The sequence below is a fragment of the Tasmannia lanceolata genome, unplaced genomic scaffold (genome assembly GCF_043159265.1).
Source record: "Tasmannia lanceolata isolate RefF3 unplaced genomic scaffold, GAP_Taslan_0.1 ptg000016l, whole genome shotgun sequence".
In the NCBI taxonomy this organism is placed as follows: Eukaryota; Viridiplantae; Streptophyta; class Magnoliopsida; order Canellales; family Winteraceae; genus Tasmannia; species Tasmannia lanceolata.
The window spans coordinates 8161179-8186280 of NW_027518693.1; the positions used below are offsets into that span (position 1 = coordinate 8161179).

General features: G+C 39.7%; 2 protein-coding genes across 2 annotated transcripts; both read right to left on the reverse strand.

Moving 5' to 3' along the window:
• Positions 1-1685: 1685 nt before the first annotated feature.
• Positions 1686-3383, reverse strand: LOC143849001 (FCS-Like Zinc finger 6-like). Its single transcript, XM_077358046.1, has 2 exons — positions 3015-3383; positions 1686-2068 (listed from the first exon to the last, which is right to left on the reverse strand). Exons 1-2 carry the CDS (start codon positions 3323-3325, stop codon positions 1912-1914), a joined length of 468 nt encoding a protein of 155 aa, XP_077214161.1. The 5' UTR covers positions 3326-3383; the 3' UTR covers positions 1686-1911.
• Positions 3384-13900: 10517 nt separating this feature from the next.
• Positions 13901-20607, reverse strand: LOC143848951 (putative glucan 1,3-beta-glucosidase A). Its single transcript, XM_077357996.1, has 8 exons — positions 20389-20607; positions 20152-20271; positions 19861-20058; positions 18155-18313; positions 17586-17755; positions 16094-16249; positions 15316-15668; positions 13901-14334 (listed from the first exon to the last, which is right to left on the reverse strand). The coding sequence occupies exons 1-8, from the start codon at positions 20575-20577 to the stop codon at positions 14153-14155; spliced, it is 1527 nt and encodes a 508-aa protein (XP_077214111.1). The 5' UTR covers positions 20578-20607; the 3' UTR covers positions 13901-14152.
• Between the last annotated feature and the right edge of the window lie 4495 nt (positions 20608-25102).

Genomic DNA, 25102 nt, shown 5'->3' on the forward strand with positions numbered 1-25102 from the left:
GATAATAAGAGAGAAAGACGAGTAAGGAGGAGACAACCAAATAGCGGTGAAGATTTTGATGACAAATATCGGCAAATAGGGTGCAACATTTAAAATGTTGGACAATGCATGAAAAAGAGTGGATATGGCAAATACAGTGAGTCCCGCAAGGAAAGGATTACATTAAAATATGCAAGGGAAAAACAAGGAATCAATGGAGTGTCCTTATCAATATCTAGTAGACCTGGCAAACGGGTGGGTCGGGCCGGGTCAACCCGCGGGTGATGCGGGTGCGGGTCACACGGGTCGGGTCAGGAGATGACCCGCATTTTTGCAGGTCAGAATTTAGGTGACCTGCGCGGCCCGCGGGAGGGCCGGGTCAACCCGCGGGTCACCCGCAAATTCAAACATTTGTTTATTTTTGAAAATGATATCACTGGATTTTGATGAGGGGGGTATGGCCAGCACCATGGGATGATCCAAACCGTCCATTAGATGGCCCACAGCCTAAATAGGTTGTGCCCCAAAAATGTTAGAGGGTTGATCAGGTGATGAACCCTCTACCTGATGAACCCTCTAACATTCAAATCGGAGGGTTGGGATCAACCTATGGTGCTAGCCACAACTTATTTATATTCGATGGTGCTAGCCATAACCTATTCAGGCATCAAACCCTTAAAAAATAGATTAGCATGACAAAATCACCATCCTTTACATTAGAAAAAAAAGCCATCTAACTAGATTAGCATAACAAAATCACCACCCTTAAAAAAGCCAAGTGACTTGCGGGTGCCCGCGGGTTGGGTCACCCACAGGTTAGTTTTGACAGGTCACTAAAACTCAGACCTGTACCTGCAAATTTGCGGGTGGGTCGGGTCGACCCGCGGGCACGGGTCGCTTTTGCCAGGTCTAATATCTAGGGTGGCATGATTGGTATTTGGGTGTGCTTGAAAAAAATGCATTTAAAGCTCTCTACAAAAGTTGATTGGATCATAGGGTATTAAAATAATGTAAAAGCTAGAGTAAAAAAGGTTTCTTATTTATCCATGTCCATATGGACAGAACTTCATTGTCTTTCGTCCTCCTCTAGATTAAGATACCCCATTCAATGTCTCAGACGAAAGTGAGCAATGCCGGACAGAGGTGATGGAACGACAGTAGCAAGAGCGGAAGGTGATTAGAGTTGAGGACGAAGGAAGAGCAGCAGCTCGGACGATCGTGATGCCGGGAAGAAGGGTCGGTGTAGCCGAAGTAGGATGACGACGGAATGATTTAAAAGGGATGTGCTCCGACAATAATTGTGCGGTAGCCCGGCGGACAGCTAGATGTGCCGTCCGCCGGGGAATGAAACTCTTTGAGTTGTGCTCAGACCAAACTAGGATCATGAGGCTCTGATACCATGATAAATTTTGGAGATTTTACTAAACTTTTGGATCCTTTACAATAATCTCAAGGTGTGCTTTATAGAGCACATCCAGAATAAACATAGAATAAAATCAAAATAACTATGGAAGGAAACAATCCTAATCAAATCTACTTTCCTAGTCTATAGAATGAAATCAAATCAAATCTACTTTCCTAATCTCTAAGGTTACCTCTTCTAATCTACGTGCCTAATCCACCACCACAATGATCCGACGGTGGTATCTCAACCTAATCCAACGGTGAGATCTCATATATTCTAACACATGAACTTGCACCAAGAGTAAGACTAGTAATATCTGCCACACATTTTCTCTCATTAATAAGAAAAAAAAAGGTAGGAAGAAGTACATCATCTGGATTGTAAATGTTTGATGTTCTTGATAGAATTGCAGTCCTGATACAGTAAATCATTAACCGAATTTATTCTAAGGTTTGATTTTGAATAAACGGTACTCCATTCGGATTTTATGTAAACGGTTTCAAATGGTAATTGATCATTAAGTACTCTTAGGCAGCTGCCATCGTTTCGCCATTGCTCGAAGCTTCGGATCCTGAGGTAGAAGGACCTTCTTTCTTCATAGATGCCATGGAGCACTTCTCTTTTAGTTCATCTTGATTCATCTGTTGTTGCCTACACTCTAGACTGCAAAAGGCTGTATCACCCCTAAAAAAATAAAAGAAAAGGGCACATGGGTTAGATGGAAAATGAAAGATCTAGAGCATAAGGTATATCTTCTAATTAAGAACTAAGAACAGAAGGGTCAGATTTTTTTTTTATAAAAAAAAATAGAGCTATTAAATGGTTGCAGATTCAATAAAAGATTTTGCATGGGCTAGGTTCATGAATGTGTAAGAGTTGTTAAAAATAGTAGGGTAACCAGAAATCTTAGAAGATTTCCAATAAATTACTCTATTTTGAATAAAAAAGGAAAGAAAATTAAAGGCAAAAATCAGACAAACATTTAAATTGATGAAAAAAGAAGCAAGATATAAACATGTTCTTCTTAAAAAGAGTCACAGAAATGATAAAATACAAGTCTGTCAATAAGTAACTACGGACTTCTAAGAAATTGGAATAACAAGTTAGGATAAAAAAATATCAGATCTTTTAGAAACGTAAGAGGAATAAGCTTGCCTTTCAAAAAAAGAAAAAGAGAGGAATAAGCTTAGCTTTCTTCCTTGTATAAAGGGAAAAAAAGAAGAAGAAGCAAACCAGGAGGGCTAATAAGAAGACCCTCTTTGATCCATCTTTACATGGTTTTTTCTTCATGGAAATTAAAGTAGAAAAAGAAACACGAAAAAAAAGAAGAAGGTGAAAAGCACAAAGAAACCCATTCATTTCTCACTAAAAAGAACCCAAAGAAAATTTTTCACACAGACAAATTAGATGCTTTATTACTGAAAGAAGAATATCACATAGACATCAGTTTTGGTAAAAATTAACCTAGGTATTTTCCTTCACTATCAGTTGGATCTACACGTTTTAGGGTTTTGTCAGTAGAAAGAGAATGTGTAAAACCAATGAAACCTATGCCTACAGATATCAAAACCAATGAAAGAAGAAGTTGAAAAATAAAAAAGAGGGTGTGCTAGTAAAAAGAGTGGGGTACCTATACATATAGATATCATGGCCAGCCACAAGCCTACGATTGCAGAGGCCACAAGCCCATAAGAAATGGCCTGAATCTACAAAATGATCCTCATTTCTCCGGGTTCTGGGAGAAAAAATGGATAGAAAACGAGGGTGGAAGCTTTGTGCAGCAGGATATTTTCTGGTAACAGTTTCTGGACAAGGTTTTTGATGTTCTCTTTGTGTCTGCAAATCAAACGGTTGAGATGGGTTGATGGGTGGGAGATCAACGGTGAATTCCGTGATGCTGGTGGTTCTCCTTATAGTGGGGCGGGGGCGCTTTCCCAACATCACAATCTTAGAGAGAGAGGAGAGAAGAAGAGAGAAAAAAGAATAAGAAAAACGGTTCAGTTTCAATTTAGAGAGAGAAATATAAAGAGAGAGGAGATATTCATATTATACCGTGTAAGCCCTTGTAGTACCTTATTTTTCAAAAAGTACTGGTGAAAAATCAGGACATACACGTCACCTTCTAATTTTGCCTTTTCCGATTTGGGGTTTTCAAATGATTTTTCACATACAGTGTTCTGCCCTCGTCGGATGAAAAATATGGGACCCACAAGTCAAAACGAGTGGTAGCAAGTGAATCCTAATGACTAATGTGTCGTATTTGTTGCGAGAAATTCGGTAGTGGAAAGAGGAATGTTAGTGAGATTCAGACGAGGGAGAAGGGCTTAGAGTAGTGCCCAGATACATGATCTAAAATTCTTGACCCTTCACTGGAAGGGCCCCACTGTAGATACGTTTATAGCATGAAAATCATCAAACTGTTCAAGCAATCCAAACCATTCGATTGGAGAAGTTATAGATTGTTGCTTATATAACCATTGATTTGGAGGCTATCTATGAAATGGCTACAGTTGCGGCCAAAATTAGAGGTCTGCCGAGGTGGCTTTGAAAGAGAGACAAACATTCAGACGACTTACACGGACATGGTTCTCCGGGAAGGTCCTCTGATGCTTAAATCAGGGACTGGCAACAATTACAGAAACTTTTCATAGTGAATAGTAAATTTTGGGAACCGAACCCTTACCTTTGAGCCTTATAAGGCTATTTAGAGTTAGGAGCAAAAGAGGCCTTAGGGATAAGATTATCCTAATGCCCTTAGAGAGGTGTCAGCTTGCACTTGGGCAAAGATCTACTCTAGAACCTTCCAAATTGGGTAAGATTACTTAATTATCCTTAGACACGTGGCAGCCTATGATTAGGCCATCATTTTTACCCCCATCAGCTACTATTGTCTAATTAGTGTGATTTTAAGGATATTGCACCCAATGTCATCAATGAAGGCTCTGGATCATGCTTATTCCACTACAGTGGCCCCACCTAGAAGCTATTCACAACATCCCTAATCTCCCAAGTGCAAAATATAAGGATCCAAAAGTCCAAGTCATTTGTTTCCTAAGTCTTGGTATGGTTTGGCCATAGAGCAAAATCCACCAACACTTCTAACCATCCAATTTGAGGCCAACAAATGGGGTAAATGGTAATGAGATAAAAATATCAATGGTTTGTATTCATCAAGAAAGTCACTACAAAATGGAGGGTTAGAGTTAGGGCTGCAACTCGGGTCGGGTCGGGTTTTTTTGCGGAAAACCCACGATTCCCAAACCCGGCCCTACCCATGATAAATCTCGGGTCGGGTCGGGTTTTTTCACGTTGACGCAAATTTTTAAGGAAAATTCTTGTTTGGCAAGGCAACTCAACTCATAGAAGCAGAAATTACACTCACATTACATTTGAATCAAACAATGATGTAATTACACTCACATCACACTTGAATCAAACAATGCTGTAATCAAACAATGTTGTAATTACAATCAAACAATGCTGAATCAAACACTTGAATCAACTCAACTCATAAAAGCAGAAATTACACTCACATACAGTAACAGTGGGTGCGTGGGTTTTCACTTTTAACTTTGGGATAATTACATTTACACCCCCTCTAGTTTCTGACACATCCTCTTCTACCCCTATAGTTTAAAACGTGACAAATACACCCCTGTAGTTTCAATTTGTTTAAGGTTTGCCCCCTCAGCTGAAGGTTCGTCCGTAGATTGAAGGGTTAGGATGATCCGATGGAGCTGATTTTTTGGGCACACCATATCTATGTCAGGACCCATCAAATGAACGCTTTGGATCATCCAAATAATGTGGGCCCCTACCCGAATCCAAACACTACAAAAAAATCATCCAAATAATGTAATTATCCCTTTAACTTTTAACTAACAATAGAAAAAATGTACATACTATAACTTATGTAACTCGGGTCGGGTCGGGTCGGGCCCCTTCAAACCCGGCTCGACCCGAGATTGATGCGGGCTTTTGAATGCTGAACCCGGCTCGACCCGAAACCCATGAAACCTGAACCCGACCCAAGCTATTTTCGGGTCGGGTCGATGCGGGTTGGGTAAAACCCGGCTCGAGTTGCAGCCCTAGTTAGAGTTGTCCAATAGGGGTGGATTTTGCTCTATAGCCCATTCATAGCAAGACTAAAGAAACAAATGGCATGGATCTATGAAAAAGTGGCCCCCACCTGTACTTTGGGTTACTCATATTTTTCTTTCCCCGGAGAAAAATGATTTCGAAGATTTGTACCATGGAGAATAAAATTAATCCCATGAAAGGATTCTTGACTCCCTACTTTGTGGCCACATTGCCCTTGTATAGGAAGTAAGGCTTAGAAAATAAATGGACTCTGCACCCATTTATAAGTGATCTGTTGGGTTGGGAATCAGGTAGAACTCACCCTTAAAAGCTAGCAGTTAAGGGGAGGGTGCACAAGTCCTTATAAGCCCATCAACATCCATTCACTTTTCCGATGTGGGATCTTTGCTTTTCCGTGGAACCCCCAACATGACATCCGCTCGTACATTTATCGGTTGTCGGCATAAAAAAAAAAAATTGTCTACATTAAGTTACTAGATTGCACCTAAACTCCTTAAATAGGCTTTGGACGATAAAATATTCAGAATTAACATATAGATGGTTTCACTTGGGCTAAAAAAGGTAGGCCCATTAGGAGGCAACCCAAAGGCCATCATTTCAAGTACGCGCTCATTAGACCCAGAGAGGATGGTGGATTCCATAATCACTTGGACCACTATGCGAAGTGGTTAAGGTAGCTATTACAGATGAGACAGAGAAGACAAAAGATACAAAAAGAATCCAAAGAGAAGACAGCTAAAGTGAAGAAAAAACTCTCCCTTCAACAACGCAATCAAGCACTTGAAGACATATACAACGAAGATCAAGCCAAGGCAGAGGGCCCTTCATCGAAGGAAAGTCACACATCTTTATAGCTTCATAGCAGCTGAAGCCTTGAGTCCGGAATGAAGCTCATAAATTTCCAACATCGAAGAAAGAACGAGAAACATGTTGTGAAAACCATCGTCTTTATCCCACACCCACAGATCATTAATCAAAGGATTCTAGAAAGTTGTATCATTTCATTAATTACAAGTTCTTAGTAATTTGCCTTCAAATTTTGTTACAATTTTGTTACTTTAATGCATGAAATTTCTCAACACCTGCTCATTTATTTTCTTTGCAAAAATACGTGCATTCATCGTATAAGATCTCATATTTTATGAAGCAAAGAAGTTAGTTAATCATGTGTGCGCCTCCAAAAAATTTTATGGTTTCGACACCACCTGTTATGAGATGATGTCTTAGAGAATGACAACCTAATAGAAGGGAAGAAGAGCTTCAAAAGAAAGTCCTAGTTGGGTTAAGAGGACCATACAATACAATCCACTATTAACGAGAGGAAATTTTTAGTATATAACAAATGGAAGAAGATTGGAATAAAGTCATACGGCTTAATTACCAAGTGTTGACATGAAAAGGGCTTGACCCATGACCCCTCATTCCATTTTTTTCACTCACCCATCGTTTAATACCCTACATGTTGGTTATGTCTACAAGTAAGATCATTACCCTTCGTTGGCTGGGCCAAGGTGGAACCTCAATTGTCTTTCTGGCAATTTCAGTTTTACGAGAAACCAACAAATTTCACGAGAAGTTATGGTGCATACGTTGCGTCAATAATAGGTTTTTTTTTTTTTTTGTAGGACCCACGTGTCAGCAGAAAAAGTTAAATAAAAACGTGCAATGATAAATCGACCCCCAAATATCTTAAATTGACCCCTATGTGTCTTTCTCTCTCTCCTCCGGTTTAGTGAGAGAAAGACACATAGGGGGTCAATTTATCACTCCCCAAGAAACTGGGAAAACCCAAGAGGGATATGTGATCTGCTTGCACCCTTTTCTTCCCCAAGCCACCCCAATCGTCCAAGAAAATGGATGAATCCTACAACCAAATGCCAATGATTTTTTAGATTGCCTAAAAAAGAATAGGAAAAGGTTTCTGAGCTTGAGCTCAGAAATCCTATCTCCATACAATAATCGATTAGTTTTATAGGTTGTAGTTAGGGTTATAGTTAGGGTTAGGGTTAGGGTTATGGGTTATGGTTAGGGTTATGATTAGTGGATGTTTAGAATGGATGGCTAGAAATTAGGCTCCTATAGATCGGATGGCTAGGATTATTGTATGGAGCTGCTTTGTTAGGAACACCCTATCTATGTGAGGTAGTGTAAAATGCATGGGGTTGGATGAGTCAACCTACTATGGGAGATGGTGTATTTTAAGCTCTAGCACAGGCTGCGCTAGAGCTCAGAAACCACGCCCTCAAAAAAGAAACCTAATTCAATAAAATCAGATTGTCCACTCGATGTGGGACCAAGTCCTTGTTAGAGTAATTAGGTCAAGCAAGAGGTTGCTTGAAGCATTACACCCAAGGTATCTAGTTTGGAATACCAAGTTTGTTGCCTCCAGCCCCTATATATAGAGATACACTAGGGTTTTAATAGGTTAATGGGCTCTAGCCCAAATAGGCCCACTACACCGGTCCATTATCTATTGGGCTTATATTAGAACATATACTAGGGTTATAACATACACATGTATACCCAACAATCTCCTCCTTATGTTCTACAGATAGCACAATCCAATAGATAGATAGTGTGATGTTCAAACAAAATGTTGAATCATCCATATCGCCATATCATAAAAGATCTACAATCCAACTGAAAACACGAATACTTTTATGATTAACCAAGAGTTTGAGATACAATCTAAACTCAACCAAAGGTAGTTCCACATATAAGTGAACCCCACTGATCTTAGAGGAATTCATTCATGCGGTATGATTCTCATCGAGATCCAAAATAAAATTTCACAAAAAAGTGAACTCTATACATACTGAAATGAAAGCATAGTCTTTATGACTTTAGAAGATTTAAGTAAGTCATCTTCATCAAAGTCCAAATCAAGACATGCTCCTTCTTTTTCGCCAATCCCTATGAATTACCAAATATAGATTTCATGAAAATGAATCCAACCAATTTAGAAAACATGAAAGTAACTAGTTCTACCTGAATAAGAACTTAGTACAATTCCTTAATTCACGAAAGTATCTAGTTCTACCTGAAGAAGAACTTAGTACAATATCAAAATGGCTGAAAAAGTATCAGTATCACTTTCACCATAACAATCATTGTCAAGTTTCAATAAAGAACAAGGCCTAAACAGCTTCTTTTGCAAAGAACCATTCATTATTGTCAAATTTCAATAAAACAAGATCAAACTAGTTTCTTTTGCAAAGAACCATTTCATGTTTCCATTTGGAATGTTACAGTCATCTTATCCAAATTTGAGTTAAGCTGAATCATCTATGTATGGAATGTCTAACCCTTCCCAAAAAGGATAATCAAATTTGAGTAAAGTTATATCATCTATGTATGGAATGCACAACCTTTCCCAAAAAAGGGCATGTCATCTATGTATGGAATGACACACAACAACCACAAACATCTAGGAAAACATATCTTGGCCAAAAGGGAGATTCAAAAATTCAAAAAAATATGAATGTAGGTTAAGTTATGTCTATAAAGACTTTAACCCCATCTCCCCCACAGTTTTGAATATTCGATCTTTGTTCAGTCCCTTTGCGAGCGCATCGACCATATTATCCTTCGATCTCACATCAATCAAAGTCATAATCCCTTGTTCAATAAGATAATTCAGCATGACATGTCTCCTCTTACCATTAAAGAGTGAGTTCTTTACAATCGTAATTGTAGCTTGATTATCACAGAACAAACTTAAGGAATTAATCCTTAACTGAGTCAGTGGAATGTCCACAATCAGATTCTTTATCCACTCTGCTTCATCTCCTGCAGAAGCTAGGGCATACAGTTCTGATTCCATAGATGACAGAACAAGGCATGTCTGTCTCGTCGACTTCCACGCAACAATAGCTCCACCCAGGAAAACACATAACCATTGGTAGACTTACCGTCTCTTAATTATGAGCCCCATGATGCATCAGAATATCCTTCTAGAACAGAAGGATGGCCACCAAAACATAGAGCATAATCTTGAGTATCCTTAAGGTATCTCATCAGCCTCATAAGGGCATCCCAATGCTCATAGTCAGGATTACTAGTGAAACGACGCAGCATGCCAACTGTAAAGGCTATGTCTGGCCTAGTGCAACACATAACATACATGAGACTACCAATCAGTTTAGAATAATCTAACTGATTCACACACTGTCTTGTCCTTAGAGATCATCTTTTGTTGGTATAATCAAATGGTGTCTCAATCGATTTGCACTCACTACATCTCCAAAAGGAAAGTAGTTTTTCATATAATGGGCTAGGCCAAGGGTGATTCCTTGCCTTTCAAAAACTTACTTTCATACCAAGAATGATATTAATAACACCTAGGTCTTTTCATGTTGAATTCTTTACCCAAGTTGAGTTTCACATTACTCACCACACAGAGATTGGAAACAAGAATCAACATCTACATACAAGCAAATAATCATGATCTTATTCGACACAAAACAATAGTAAAGGCATTTATCCGAGTAATTGATCAGAAAACCCAAAACTCTTTACTACTTAGTAAAATTTTGATGTCACAATTTAAGTGCTTGATTAAGACCATAACAAACGTTGTATAATCACATACAAATATCTACATACAGTCTATAGTCTTAGCCCCTTTTTGGCAAATCGATTAGCTGCCAAGTTAGATTTTTTAATAAAGAGCTCATTTCATCATGAATGGCTTCTGCCCATAATATAGAGTCCCTATATCTCATCACTTCCTGGTAGGATGATGGATCATTCTCCAATTGGTAGGTCACATAGTCCTCACCAAATTCTTGGGTACTCTATCTCTGGTAGAAACTCTTACAGGAACTGATTCAGAAATCAGATTGAGACTAGTGTCAAAAGTAACTGGTTCAGACTCAACCGACAATTATGTAACCATCTCTTTATCGCCTGGTATGGTCAAACCCTGATATCTGAGAAATTTATTCTCAAAGAAAACTGCATCTCGAGATTTTATAACCATATTGGTTGATAGATCCAAAAACCGATCAGCAGCACTATCTTCTGCACCTCCTAGAGAAACACAAGCGTTTGTTCTAGTTCCCACTTTAGGTCTCCTAGGGTCTGGTATCCTTACATAAGCAATACAGCCCCAAGTTTTAAGAGTTTCATATCTGCAAGGATGCTTATGCCATAACTCATACGAAGTGGCACTCTATTCAGGATGTGATTTGCAGTCAAAACTGCTTCTCCCCAATAACAACTAGGCATGCCAGCTGTCAATGACATAGAGTTTAACATTTCTATTAACGTCATGTTCTTGGGTTCAACGATGCCAATCAGATTGAGACGAGTAAGGAGCAGTAGTTTCAAGGATTACGCCCTGAGAGGCACAGAATTCCTTGAACCCTGTCGTTGTGTATTCTCCTCCTCTATCACTCCTAAATCACTTAATTTTCAAGTTCAATTGATTTTCAACACGAGTCTTGAAAATTTTAAATTTATCAAAAGCTTCATCTTTTGATTTTAACAAATAAATATGACAATATCTTGAAAAATCATCTATAAATGTGATCAAATACTTCCGACCACCTCTAGTAGTGAAACTTTTAAAGTCACAGATGTCAGAATGTATCAACTCAAGAGTAGTGTGCTTATAGAAATCGAACGAAATTTTTTCTAGTGATCTTAGTTTGAGCACAAACCTCACACCTGTCAAACTTAATTGACATATCTAATAGTATATTATAAGTTTTAGCAAGTTGGACCATTTTTTGATAGTTTACATGTCCCAATCGGTTGTGTAACAACCATTGATTAAGAAGGCGCAGCCAAAATAATAAGAGTTAACACCTAAAGTTATTCTACCACCCAAAAAAGATGAACACATGCCAGCATTGTCTAAAAGACTAATAGAGATTAAATTCTTTTGAATAGCATAAACTACTTTAACATTTTTTAAAGTTAGTATTTTACCTGAAGAAATGACCAGGTTCGCAGTTCCAGTGTGAGTCACCTCTGCTTCGACTCCACTAGCCACTGTAACAATCTCTTTCACGCCAACAGCATCTGTAAGTAGTTTCTTCGAGTTGTAAACATGGCAGGTGCCTCCTGTATCTAACCACCAGTCTGAAGAAGTACTGGCCTCACCATTGCCTAACATGGCAACAAAACTCTTAGGCTCAGCACCGCCCACCATCATATGAGCTTCCTTTTGTGGTGTGTCAGATTTAGTCTTCTTATGTTGTTTACACTCTGCAGCAAAGTAACCCCATTTTCCACAGTTGTGGCACTTGCCCTTCATTTTCTGAAAGACAGTCTTTTTGGCCTCCAACTTTGGATGTTCACTTTTAGGTGACTTGGATTTCTAAGGAAATTTCTTTAGATTTGTTACCGCGTTAGCAGCAGACTGTTGCTGTCTAACCATCTCTAAGTTATTGCTAGCTTGATACTTATCTTCGATTCGAATGAATCGTTTGAGATCATCCAATCTCACTTGCACCTTTTTCCGATACATCTCGGTTTTGAAAGAGTGACATACAGATGGTAACTTATATATAATTGCACCAACAAGAAACGAATCACAGACAACTATTTTTCAATTATGCAACTTAGATCTCAAATTCTCTAGATCAGTAACTTGATGAGTGATTTCCTTGTCCTCTTGAAACTTGAAATCCATGAATTTGTCCACAAGATGGGTCTTGGACAATTCCTCCACCTTCTTGAATTGAGCATCTAAGTTGTCCCATATTTCTTTAGCAGTGTTATATTTGTTATAGGTTTCACAAGACGGTCTGAAAGACAATTCAACAAGTAGTTTTTGCAGAAATCCTTATCTCTGTGCCATTGAGATTCATCAACTTCTTCATCTGTCTTAGCAAAGTTACTCAAAACGGTGTAAAAACAATTCATATATTTTAGATCGAATTGAGTCTTTCGCTTCCATGAGTTAAACTCAGATCCACCAAAGGATTGAGGTTTGACCATCTCAAACGGAATAGAATTATTTTCCATTGTATTATTTAGATAAAATTAAAATTGGAAAGAGTGCACCTGATTGGCGAAACGCAGTATTAAATCCAAGAACCGACAGCAAGAACCAAACCGTGTGAACTGGTTGCAAGAACCGAACTGCGTGAACCGGTTGCAAGAGAGAACCCAAACTTGACGAATTTGCACCAAGGGGATTACTCTTCAAATTTGCACCAACAAAATCGGTACTAAATTTGCACCTTCGGCTCCAAAATAAAAATAGCCAAGAGGATTTTGGCACCAAAAAAAAAAAAAAAAAACACCAATTGATGTCTGTGGATGAGAAACCCACACCCAAGGAATCTAGTTTGGAATACCAAGTTAGAGTAATTAGGTCAAGCAAGAGGTTGCTTGAAACATTACACCCAAGGTATCTAGTTTGGAATACCAAGTTAGAGTAATTAGGTCAAGCAAGAGGTTGCTTGAAACATTACACCCAAGGTATCTAGTTTGGAATACCAAGTTTGTTACCTCCAGCCCCTATATATAGAGATATACTAAGGTTTTAATAGGTTAATGGGCTCTAGCCCAAATAGGCCCACTACAACAGTCCATTATCTATTGAGCTTATATTAGAACATATACTAGGGTTATACCATACACATGTATACCCAACAGTCCTCTCTTTCATAGTAGGCCACATGATGAATATCCCACTCACCTCATCCGCATGCCACACATAATAGTGGGCCTGCCACTTGTAACTAACTTCAACAATACTTTTGAATTTCCTTCTTATAGAATCTCATTGATTTTGCATAGTTTCTTTTCTTTTTGCGCCCTTTTCCTAATAGAGTTAATAATCAATCAGCCGAAACAGCACACTTAATACAATTTGGTAAGTGATATTTCCTCTACTTTTGTTTGTCTTATAGATAATTAAAGAGGGAAATCCAGCTATTTTAGGAAAATACAAACGTAAATGTTGGAAATACTGGAAAAGGTGGTGATAATATCATTTACCTATGTTTCCCACAAAGACTAACTGAATACACTTCTTACTTGATTTTCTTTAATTCAATTGCCTTTTCTGACCCACCTTTGTAGCTTGCCATAGAAAGATAGCATTGTATAGTTTTGAATCAACATTCAAGTTCCATATGATTGAACGGACATTTTAAAGGGTGTGTGCTTGTGAAGTCCAATATTTTTCAAAAAGCATAGTGGGGTTCACTCCATAGGATGATCCAAGCCGTTCATTCGATGTACCCCTGAAAAAGGGACTTGTAAAAAACCCCACTTGACTTTTATCTTTTCACAAACCTCAGGAAACTGAAACGATGATAATTGAAAAAAATTCTTGCCAACAAGGATGGTCAATGGTAATAAGAGTTAAACAACACCATTTTCCACCCCTTTGGAAGGGAAACATAATCTTGGTGGCAACTTAATGGATCCTCATGAAAAGGGGCAAGAAAAGAGTAGGGTAACTTTCTTCATTATAGATGAGCCATCAATGAAAGCTTATTAAATAATAATGGATTACAAGTGCACTTCTGGGTTAAAGATGACCCGTGCTTCTAAGAATAAGAGAAAAAGAGTAAACACCATACAAACACATATCTTTAATCTCATCCATAAGATTGGCTACTGTCTAGGGTCCCTCGTCGATCTTTTAGCCAACTAGAACAAAATTAATAAATTATCGAAAAAAGATTAAATTGTAGTGAGATTCTACAAAGTTATATAGCCGTTTTTAATCATCCACTCAAGACTCCAATGGTTATTTACGTTCTTGAGAGTCCAATAAGCCCATCCAAATGTGGCACGCCCAAATACCTCTAACTGGGCCTTTCCGAATCTTTGGTAGTCCTCCTCTGATGCTCCACTGACTTGCCACTCTGCAACCCATTCTCCTGCATTTTTCATTCCAATTATGCATTGGATCAATCATTGAAATTAAAGATGATAAATCAAAGAGAAGTGTGATTACATTGGTACCTTTTTTTGGGTCACTTCCAGCCCTTCTGTTTATATTATTTAAATCCATGTGTTGGCTTTCACTATTCCCACTAGGGCAGGTTTGGAACCCATGAAAAAGTATTCCATGGAATATTTATGGGGCCAGTTATAAGAGATGGGTGGGAGGGAAGAGGGAGAGGGAGAGACATGAGAGCGTGGGTGTGAGGGGGTTTTCTGCCCCTAGAGAAAACAGGAAAAATAAATCCCAATTTTAAGTAGTGTGTTTTTTCGCCGTTTTAGGGATTTCTCTTATTTTCTCCAACCCTGGCCTATCCGGTCTTTTCCTCTCCCTCCTCACCCACCCATCTTTTATAATTGGGCCTGTGTATAATTCTATGGAATATTTTTTTCACCATTTTAGGGATTTCTCATGCTACATTCCTGTCATCTCAGGTACGCCTCTTCCTCCTTCCCCAACCATTTTTAATAATTGGGCCCATGAATATTACAAGGAATATTTTTTCACGGTTGCCAAACATGCCCTTTGGGGTACCAATGGGCCAGACCAGCATGCTTATCACACCAAAAATTGAACTGGAAGCCTAATTGGGCCATTGTTAGGGCCCAATCAATTGTTGAACAAAAGTTATGTTTTTGCCAAATATGTTAAACTCTATTTAGAAATGGGTCATGTTACAGCCCATCATTCATTTCATTCTTTGCTACAAGAAGACATTTTTCGGTGAAGAAAACACATAAATAGCCTTAGTTAACTTTATCAATGAATTCATTATTTCATAATCAATTCATCTATGACCCTGTTTGTTTTACATTGTGTTGTCATAAACTAGGTTTAATTTTGAGTCCAATAATCGGTTTCGGGCTCACAATCTATTGTCGAAATCTAAAATGAATAAGGCTTAAGTAGTACTTACCGACAAAAGTGAGAGGACCGTTGGATGTAGTTACAACGTTCAACTGTGCTGATCGATTGGTGTAGATGAAATCTATGTTCTGTTGCACAGTCATGTTGTTAAATATATCGTAGAATAGATTGTAGTAATGCACGTCAATGACAACACCATTAAGGCCGTTGGTGATCGGGAAGAGCTCCGTAGGGTCCGCGGGTCCCTGCCGGTTGGACATGACCACATAAGCACTGGAGGAGTGCCTCCGTACAGCATCATAACCGGCTTTGTAGTACTTGGTAAGGCTCTTGAGGGAAACTCCCGGGGACTGAGGCTCGTTGATCAGCTCCACGGCAGCAAGGCTCGGATTCTGGGCATACCTGAATCAAATTAAATTGATATAAGGTTATGGGTCCCATTGATTGCACCAATTGGTGGGTAATGTTTTTTTCTTGGGGAGGGAAAATTGATATTTACACCCTCACCTTTCATGTATTGAGCCGCACTATGGTAAGTTCACAAAGTATGTCCACAGGAAAGTACTAGTAGAGACACCTTGTTCAATGATCCAAGCCATTTGCCTAATGGGCCAAGACCCACAAAGTCTGGCTCATCAAAGTACAATGTTCCTGACTCTCCAAGCAGATGAACTGTTCAGATCATCAAATAAGTGGGCCCATCATACATGAAAACTTACCATAAAGAGGCTCAAGTATAAGGGTGTTCCTCACAAAACTAGGGGGTGTAAATGTTGAAATTCTTTGGAAAATTCAGAGAAAAGTGTAGTTTCATTTTTTGGTGAAACCTGGAAGCAAGGAATTCAATAACAGCAACTGTTTGTTGGATGTTTTCATCAGTGTGTCCCCAATCCTGAAATCCATCTCTGGAACCGCTATGTTCGTTACCGTTCTGAGAACCTGGAGCTGCGTGCAGATCAATTATAACCTTCACACCATATTTTCTGCATAATGCAACCCAGACTGGAATTAGATAATCCCCATCTTTAGCTGTGTTCTTATCTCCTAAATTTCCACCATATAGGCGCCCTGCAAAGAAAGGGGTAAAAGGGCGCCCCATTGTTAATACCCATTTATCACGGTTATGATAGTAATTTTCTGTGGCATCTTGAATGGATATTGACCAATGGGATTGCCCTTTACCAACCCCCCCCCCCCCCCCACCCCTTTTTTTTTTTTTTTTTTTGTTAAAAGCACCTGTGAATCTAGCATTCCTCTTATAAATTTATAATTCCCGGGGAAAACCACCAACAGCCTAACTTCTGGGTGTTTGAGGAGTGCCTAGTGCAGATATCATGTCTCGAGAAAAGAAAGTTGCCTATTTTTTTTCAAAGAAATGGTGGTTTTAGTCATGATCCTAAGTGGTTTAAGGGCCTAGCCTAACACATTCCATCAGTGCTAGCGTGCTAGCGTTTTGGCATATTGGTTAGGTACCAAACATTAGTATCGGAGCCAACACCACTTCTGATGGTCCAGTGGTCGAGTCACGGAAGGGGCAACTACTGAAAATGATTTCTTGGAACAACAAAGTGAAAGCTATCACGAAGTGAGCTACAGAACCTTAGGGCAACCTGAGTGAGCCAGCCTGCCGAATAGAGAACATGTAAAAAGGGATACTTGGAAGCAATGAAAGAGTAGGCCCGGGACGTTGGTTGCATAGTGTGGTGGAATTAGGGGTGTAAACGAGCCGAGCTTGGCCAGGCTCGGCTTGGCTCAAAAGCTCGGCTCGGGCTCGGGCTCTGCTCGGCTCGGCGCGGCTCGGCTCGCGAGCCTTACCGAGCTTGGGTTATATTAAGTTCACACCCCTGGACAGACCTATATAGTGTAATTTGACTACTTTTTTTTACACTATGAGGGGTGGTCCAAGTAACAAATGGGGTTCCTAAAATGAAGTGACATATTTTGCCTCCCCCTTTCACTCTCTGGACAACCCTTTTAATGATTATATTAATATATAATATATATATATTTAAATATATTAAATTCTTAACGAGCCGAGCCTGGCCTAAATCTGGCTCGACTCGTTAAGCTTAACGAGCCTGGCGAGCCGGCTCGGCTCGGCTCGTTAAGGATTCGAGCCGAGCTCGAACTCGAGCGAGCCTCCGAGCCCGAGCCAAAATTGACACCCTTAGGTGGAATGTTTAGATCTTCAGTGGCTTAACATTCATTATAAGCATAGTTGAATCTCAATATCTTTAGTGTGCTTCATTCAGTCCTGGGGATTTCGGCGTGTGGCATTCATTATGATCTTAGTTTTTGAAAATTTACTTTTTTACTTACTGTGCCCATAAAAAAGCGTTATCCAAAGCTTCTAAGGATCCCCCCACGAATGGCTTCGGAGGTGTGGGATCACTTGAAATCCACCACCCAACAGGAATTCTTACAGAGTTTAACCCGTTCTCCGATATGAACTTGAAATCTTCTTCGACAATGAAGCTGTTCCAGTGATCCTGAGATTAGAGGAAAGATTTATTAACTAGGAACTATACAATTCATGCGTAGAGCAAAATTATGGTTTAGCTTGGTCCAAAGTGGACTCATGGCATAGTGATCTAGAATGTTTAGTTCGATTTGATGGGTAGAATTGCGTGAATGTAGAGTTATTTTTAGAGTGTACACCCAAATTGCAATCACTACCCAAGTTTTAATTTTTTAGACAGCAATTTAAACAGATTGCAACAAAAGTGGCCCAAATTGCAATTTCCGTGTACACCCATACACAAATTAATCGAATTAAAATGATTTTGTCCCAAATGATTATTCATCAATAAAGGCTAAGTTTCAGCCACCCTTGTGATGAAAATTTTTCCTTGAATTAAATCAGTTGAAGCTTTCTTGAGGTGTCTTACTTTCATAACTTGGGGGGCCTTTTCAGGACCATAACCATTTGTAATTTGGAAATCTCCTCGCATTGTTCGGGCTATCCTCATCACAAAAACCGATGGATCGTCATTAGCCCAACTCGAATTGCCTCCAAAATCCGCAGTTACAGAATCCTCAGTTTTAGCCTGTTTACGATATAAGCAACATTACTTCTTTTTTTTAAAGGTGACATAATCAACATTACTGAAATGACAATCATGCATAATCAAGGTTCATTTGTCTTCATCTATTCCCATGAGTTCATTCAAACCTGAAATATATTCCATGACATATCTATGAGGCCAGTGGTGAGAGATAGGCCGGAAAGGGGGAAAACTTGAGAGAGTGGGGAGCATGAAAAGCTCCCTCACAAAATTCAATCTTAAGTGACGAATATTTTTTTTCAATGCTTTTTAGGGTATTGTTGATGCTCTCTCCATTCACACTAGGGCCCGCAATTATTCCATGGGCTAAGTATAAATTAAGTGCAATGATTCGATGCATGTCGCATCTATACCAATAAGGCTGCTAGTGGCCCTGGCGGGCCTTGCAGAACCGATGCATTCAAGCCGCATTAAATTGATTCCTTACAGGATTTTTTTGTCTGACAGATCTGATTCAAATCTAGCATGTCGACCGGTGTTTAAAATTGTGAAATGCGGCCGAAGAAAATCCTAGTGGACTCAACACGACGTGGTTAAGTACTAAATTGACACGGCTAAGCACTTGGTTTACCCGGTCATAATTTGAGAGAATCAAAAGAGCAAAAACTCCCAAAATCGAGTGTAGAATCGCAGAAGTGATTCATTTTGACCAAAAATTACGGGTGCTACACAAGATGATTATTTGGAATTCGGGTTGAGCTTTTACCATAAAATCGGGTCGGGTTCAGGTCGAGTCCAATTCATTTTTGGCAAAAGCTCGACCCGACCCAATCTCAGCCCAAGATGTGATTTTGGAATAAAACAGGGGCGCGGGCTGTATTCTTTTACCAAACCCCAAGTCTTAATCTGGCATGTCCTAATCTAAAACCAACGGGAAAATGTTCAACATAAGTGAGCCTAAGATCAGATCATGTCAATAAATAATGATTAATAATATACTACTGCTCTTTTGTTTGTGCCTTCAGCCATTTGATCTGGATCTGATGCTTGCCACGTGGAGACGACTCCTTATGCAAATTGGGTGTGGGCCCATCAACCTAGTAGGTGGTGGTCCCCACACTATCAGATCAAGTCAATTCACGTAATGCATCTTTTGAATCTAATTGCAGATAAGATTGTCTTACTTTAATCTTATTTGCTAATGGACACATTAAGGCTCTTTGGGAGCCACTACCTATGTTATTTCCAAAACTAATTAATATAAACACGAGGAATGATAGATGCAAGAGCCCTCTTTATGCAAGGGCCAGAGAAGGGCCCTTGAATAGATCCACGTCATTTTTAAGGGCCAGAGAAGGGCCCTTGAATAGATCCACGTCATTTTTAAAGTCAGTTGAGAATCTGAATTCGGTTGCACTTAATGATGTGAATCTATTCAAGGGCCCTTCTTTAGGCCTTGCATAAAGAGGGCCCTTGCATCTATCATTCCTCTATAAACATTTGCAAATAACTTTTAGATGTTTTCAAAGAGGACCTTAATCTTCCTAGCAGAATTGAGGGAAAAAAAGGGGAAATTATCAACCAAATACCTGTAAGAAAAACCCATTTGGTGCTTTGATTCTAACACGATTTCTATCATCAGCTTTCCTTACAATCTCAAAAGTTTCCCATGTGCCAGTGGTGTTTGAAATTGCTACTACCTCGACGCCTTCTCCTTGTTTGTCTATTCCCATGAATTGTCTGTTGAAAACCCTCAAATTGAAACTAGATTCTGTGATCCTCCACAACTGCACAAAATGAAGACCAAATGTACTTTTCTTTCTTTCTTCAAGGAAATTTATTTTCATGAAAGAACAGAAAGCATATCATCAAAAACTTACACTGAAAGTTTCCCACCCCGAAGGATTTGTCCGATTCGTAACTATTATTGTTCCGCCCCCACTTTCAGCGCTTAGGTACTTCATTGTCGTTACAGACATGAATTGAACTCTAGTACCATCCTAAAAAAAGATCAAAACCATGAATTATATGGCATCAAAAAAAAAAAAACACCATACCACTTAGACCCCAAGGTCCATATCAGAAAACATGTTACTGAGGTTGAAAAATCACCATACCAGAAGATCTTTGTTGGGTATTCCATCAAAAAGAGATGGTTTTATCCATCCTTCTGTAACAAGCCAACCTCCAAGATTCACAGCTCTATACTTGAAATTAGGGGTTACCCTTGCAGCACATGAAAGAGAGAGAAGACATGAAGATAAGTACAAGCTTATCAGCCACTTCATGAAAGAGCAGCTTGCCATTTTCCACTTTATCTGCCAGTGAATGAAGGAGATTTCTGACCCATAGATAAGATATATATAGATTGTTTATTAGTGATCTAGAAACTTTGACCAAGTGTTAGTTGAAAACCTCGTAATATAATGAGACAAGTGGGTGGGCAGGGTGGGGATGCTTTTAAAATCTAAGAAGGAAAAGGAGGTTGAGAATGAAAGGTATAAATCTATTTTTGAGAGTCAAGACTTTGACGAGATGTTATTGGAGTAATGCTGATGCTAGCTGCATACGCGATCAAACACGCCCGTGGACTCATCTATAACCAAAACAAATTCATAGGTGGTGATGGCATTGAGTTGGGTGTCCTGAATTCAACTCAGTTCGGTCCGAATAAATCTTTGCGCCACCCAGGGTGAACCAACCCGCTATTTAAGTGAGTTCGATCCGATTCAGGTAAGCTTGTTTTGATCCACTTTGAATGAGGGGTTTTAAGGCTTATTTAGTTTTTATGATGAGGGTTGAGAGTTCAGAGAGGGTGAGAATGGTGTACGAGAGTGTTAGGCCCAATTTGATGGATCAATTAGGATCATAAGAGAAAGGTAAGGGAGCTTGGGAGATACATGCTCAAGGGCCGTGTAGAGCTCCACTAAAAGACAAGTGTAACACCGAAATATAAAGAACTTTTATACATTAGAACATACTTACAAGAAATTTCTACACTTGTTCTCCCTTAAGCCTTCACCCTTGAAGCTTCTCTCTAAGCCTACTCTTGCAGTTCTTAAGGATCCAATCTTTACACAAAGACTCCATACTTTTAGACTAAAGAGACCCCTAAAAATAGTAAATACATTAACCACATAGTTTTAATTTCCATGAGTCATCTAGGTATTCTAAGCAACTAAGAAGGAACTCACCATTTTGAAAAATATGGGTGGGGCCTACGATTGGGCCTTAATGTTATTGTACGATTGGGCCTACGATTGATCCAAACCATCCATTTGATGGGCTACAATGTAAATAAGTTGTGCCCCAAAAATCATTTCCATAGGATGATCGCAACCCTCCAATCTATAGAGGTTGCATAATATGTAGTTTCTATTTAGATTGGAAGGCTAGGATCAGCCTGTGGAAATTATATTTTGGGACGCAACCTATTTACGTTGTAGCCCATCAAATGGACGGTTTGGATCATCCTATGATGTGGAGTTCATTTTGAAAAGTATGGGAGGGGCCTACATTGTTCAAAGATGGGCCCACCAACTGTTCCTGTTGAGAGAGAGAGAGAGAGAGGCCACGTGTCGAGATTGTTGCATACATTTATTTGGCCTTTCATAAAAGATCAGCATTTTGGTACGTCTTTCGACCTAGCATCTGCAGCGACCATTCGCTGGTGTTAGTTGACATTTTTTAGAATTAAAAGGCTTTGAACTTTGGATCTCCCATCTACCAATATGGCTTCCTATTGACCTTTCGTTAAGGGCTTTGTAGATGTCGGCCGTTATGACCTTAGAACTTGATAAGATTGACACTGAACTTTAGAAAGTTGTATCATCTTTTTTATCCATATCTGGTTAAGGGGAAGTGATTTGTTCGCGCCCTTTTCTTCCTTGGGGCACCCCCTCTAGTGTATTTATGACTACACTTTTTATGGTGGGACCCGGAAGAGAGGGGTGAGAATTATGTCCGAATATATGTGCCGGTGTCCTAGGGAATAAAAGGGTGCGAATATATCATTTCCCTGTTTGATGCCTATGTTATGGTGGGCGCAGAGATGATGACACAGAACAATGAGAGAGAGTAGTGTGATGTAGGTAGGGGTGGCAAAATTGGCCGAACCGAACCGGAACCGAGCCGAAACCGAACCGAAAATTCGGTTTCGGTTTGGTTAAACCAAACGGATTCAAATTTCGGTTTGGTTCGGTTTGGGTATCAAACCGAACCGAAACCGAATATTTGCAATTATTATGAGTAAAGGGTGGCAAAGTTGGCAGAACCGAACTGAAACCGAACCAAAAATTCAGTTTTGGTTCGGTTTTGGTTTGGTAAAACCAAACCGATTCAAATTTCGGTTCGGTTCGGTTTGGGGGTCAAACTGAACCGAAACCGAACCATTGCCACCCCTAGATGTAGGGAACACTTTGAACTCCGCTCATACGCATTGTTGCAAGGGAGGCGACTTAAATTTTTTCTGATTAGAATTGGATCATTGATCATGATTCCTGTAGATCTTGATCGATAGATGAGATCAATCACGATTGGATACGATCTAGACTGTAGGATTGCAACGAGTCACGTGCCAATGATTAGAACTTAATTAAGCGCGATCTGGACCGTAGGGTAAAAATCAGGCGCATACCAATAATCAAATCTCAATCGAAAGTGATCTTGACCATATATTGAAGATCAGTCGCGATCCAAATTGTCAATTGACCTTTACAGTGTATGCCAAGTTTTTATAGTAGTCAACAATCATGATTTGGAGTCGATCTGGACTGAGAATCGTGATTGAGATTGATCTAACTATCAGATTTAAATTCGCTTTGATCATTTACCATTATAAGGTTCAGTTCAAACATAAAAGGCACCAGAAGGTCCATAAAAAGACCAGAAACCAAACATTAATTTATAGAACAATCCGAGAATCTATGTGCCGACTAACCGATTTAGAATTTTCATATCCATCTACATTCTCTTTAATATTTTTTATTTCCACATTTTCTTTGATTTTTGTTTTTCTCTTTGATCATCAATTACTCTGCAGAAACAAAAACTAGTGTCTTAGAGACTTGTCAAATCCTAAGGTTGGTCGGGTCTGTTTCAATTTGCGCATCACATAACCAACCATACATGAGTAGTTTTTTACTACCGAGATTCATTGTTTCTTAGAGGCAAATTTGGGGATCACCGTGCACATTTGTTCTATAATTTGTGGGCGCGAATTGTTTCTTAAAGAAAGCAAGTACAAGTAACACACCTATAAGCAACCTTTTTATGTGTCCACCGGATCATTCCTCATCCCTTACCCATTTTGTTCAACAAAATCAGCCAGGAAGAATTCTTAATCAAATCCCCCTCTCAATTTCTCTCCTAATTAAGAAAACCTTAAAAAAAACTCTCTTTTTTCTCCCTCTCACTCACATCATCCCTCTCTTACCAATATATGCAGAATTTCTCCAAGTCCAAGATCTAGTTCTAGTCTAACTAGAGGACTCATAGACTAACTCTTCTCTTTCTCTCCTAATGCACTATTGTCACCCCCTTAAAATGTTGGTTCACACATTGGCTTGTGGTGGCGCCTTGCACCCTTGCCAATGTGCACTTGGAAAATCAAGGTCGGAAGAAGGCCATGGGACCAAGGCTTTGGCATGGCATAAGGGGCATAGGCATGGGCTCTGCTCATCTTGCACTAGACTGGTTTTGGGCACTGGTTAGGCACTGGACTGGTCGGGCATTGAACTGGTTAGGCACTGGACTGGTGTTGGGCATTGGACTGGTGTTGGGCACTGGACTGGTCGGGCATTGAACTGGTTAGGCACTGGACTGGTCGGGCATTGAACTGTTTAGGCACTGGACTGGATGTGGGCACTGGCTGATGGGGCACCATTCGTAAGCACCAGCTTTGGTGTGCACTCATTAGTGGGTGCAAGCAGAACCAAGGCACTAGTGGGCACCGGGCATTTGGCAACACATTGGCTTGGTTGCAAATGGCGGGAACGGTTAAGACAAACATGGGCGCTCTTGGGCGTCACTTGGGCAACACTTGGGTGTTTTTGAAAAAGAGTGGGAACTGTTATATTCAAATGAAGGCTGTTGTTTGTGGCTATTATGCTCACATTGTGGGTAGTTGTTTGTGCCACACGGTGGCTTTGTATTGGTTTGTAACTAAGCACATGGATTGTGCAAATATTGAATGTAATATAGGCACTCATAGGCAAAAACGCCCAAGGCATAGGCAATCTTAGGCAACTGTTGGAGTTTCTTTGTAATTGTACTATGGCAATGGTGAAATCCGTGGAGTAGGCAGATATTTGGCCGAACCACGTTAAAAAGTCTCTTGTGTTGTGATAGTGTGTGTATTCTTATTGATTTGTGTTACTTTGTGTGTGAGATTTAGTGTGGCTGACTAGCGTAGTGCTAGGCAATTACGGACAACCCCTTTTATCAAACAGAATTTGATTTTTGGTGAGTTGCCCCCAGACATTTTGGTATCAAAGCAGAAAGTTTGAAGGAGATGGCGGGTGGATCTGCCATTGAACAATTGAAGGAGAGGGTTCAAAGGATAGAAGACCTTGTTGGTGTGCCAAAGGGTGAGGCAACGGGTGAGGCAATTTTGGAGCAACTTGCTGTTCTTGCAAGGGAATTGGAGACGATCAAGAAAACTCTCGAGAAGGGCAGCAATGAGTCGGTTGTTTCTTGTGAAAGACGTCTACAAGAACAACCGGAAGAAATTGTCCTTCTTAAGAGAGCGTTGTTCGGCAATGTTGGTGGTGGCGATGCCGGTAGCCAACGTGCAAAAGTCCCTGAACCAAAGCCTTTCTCTGGCCAGAGGTG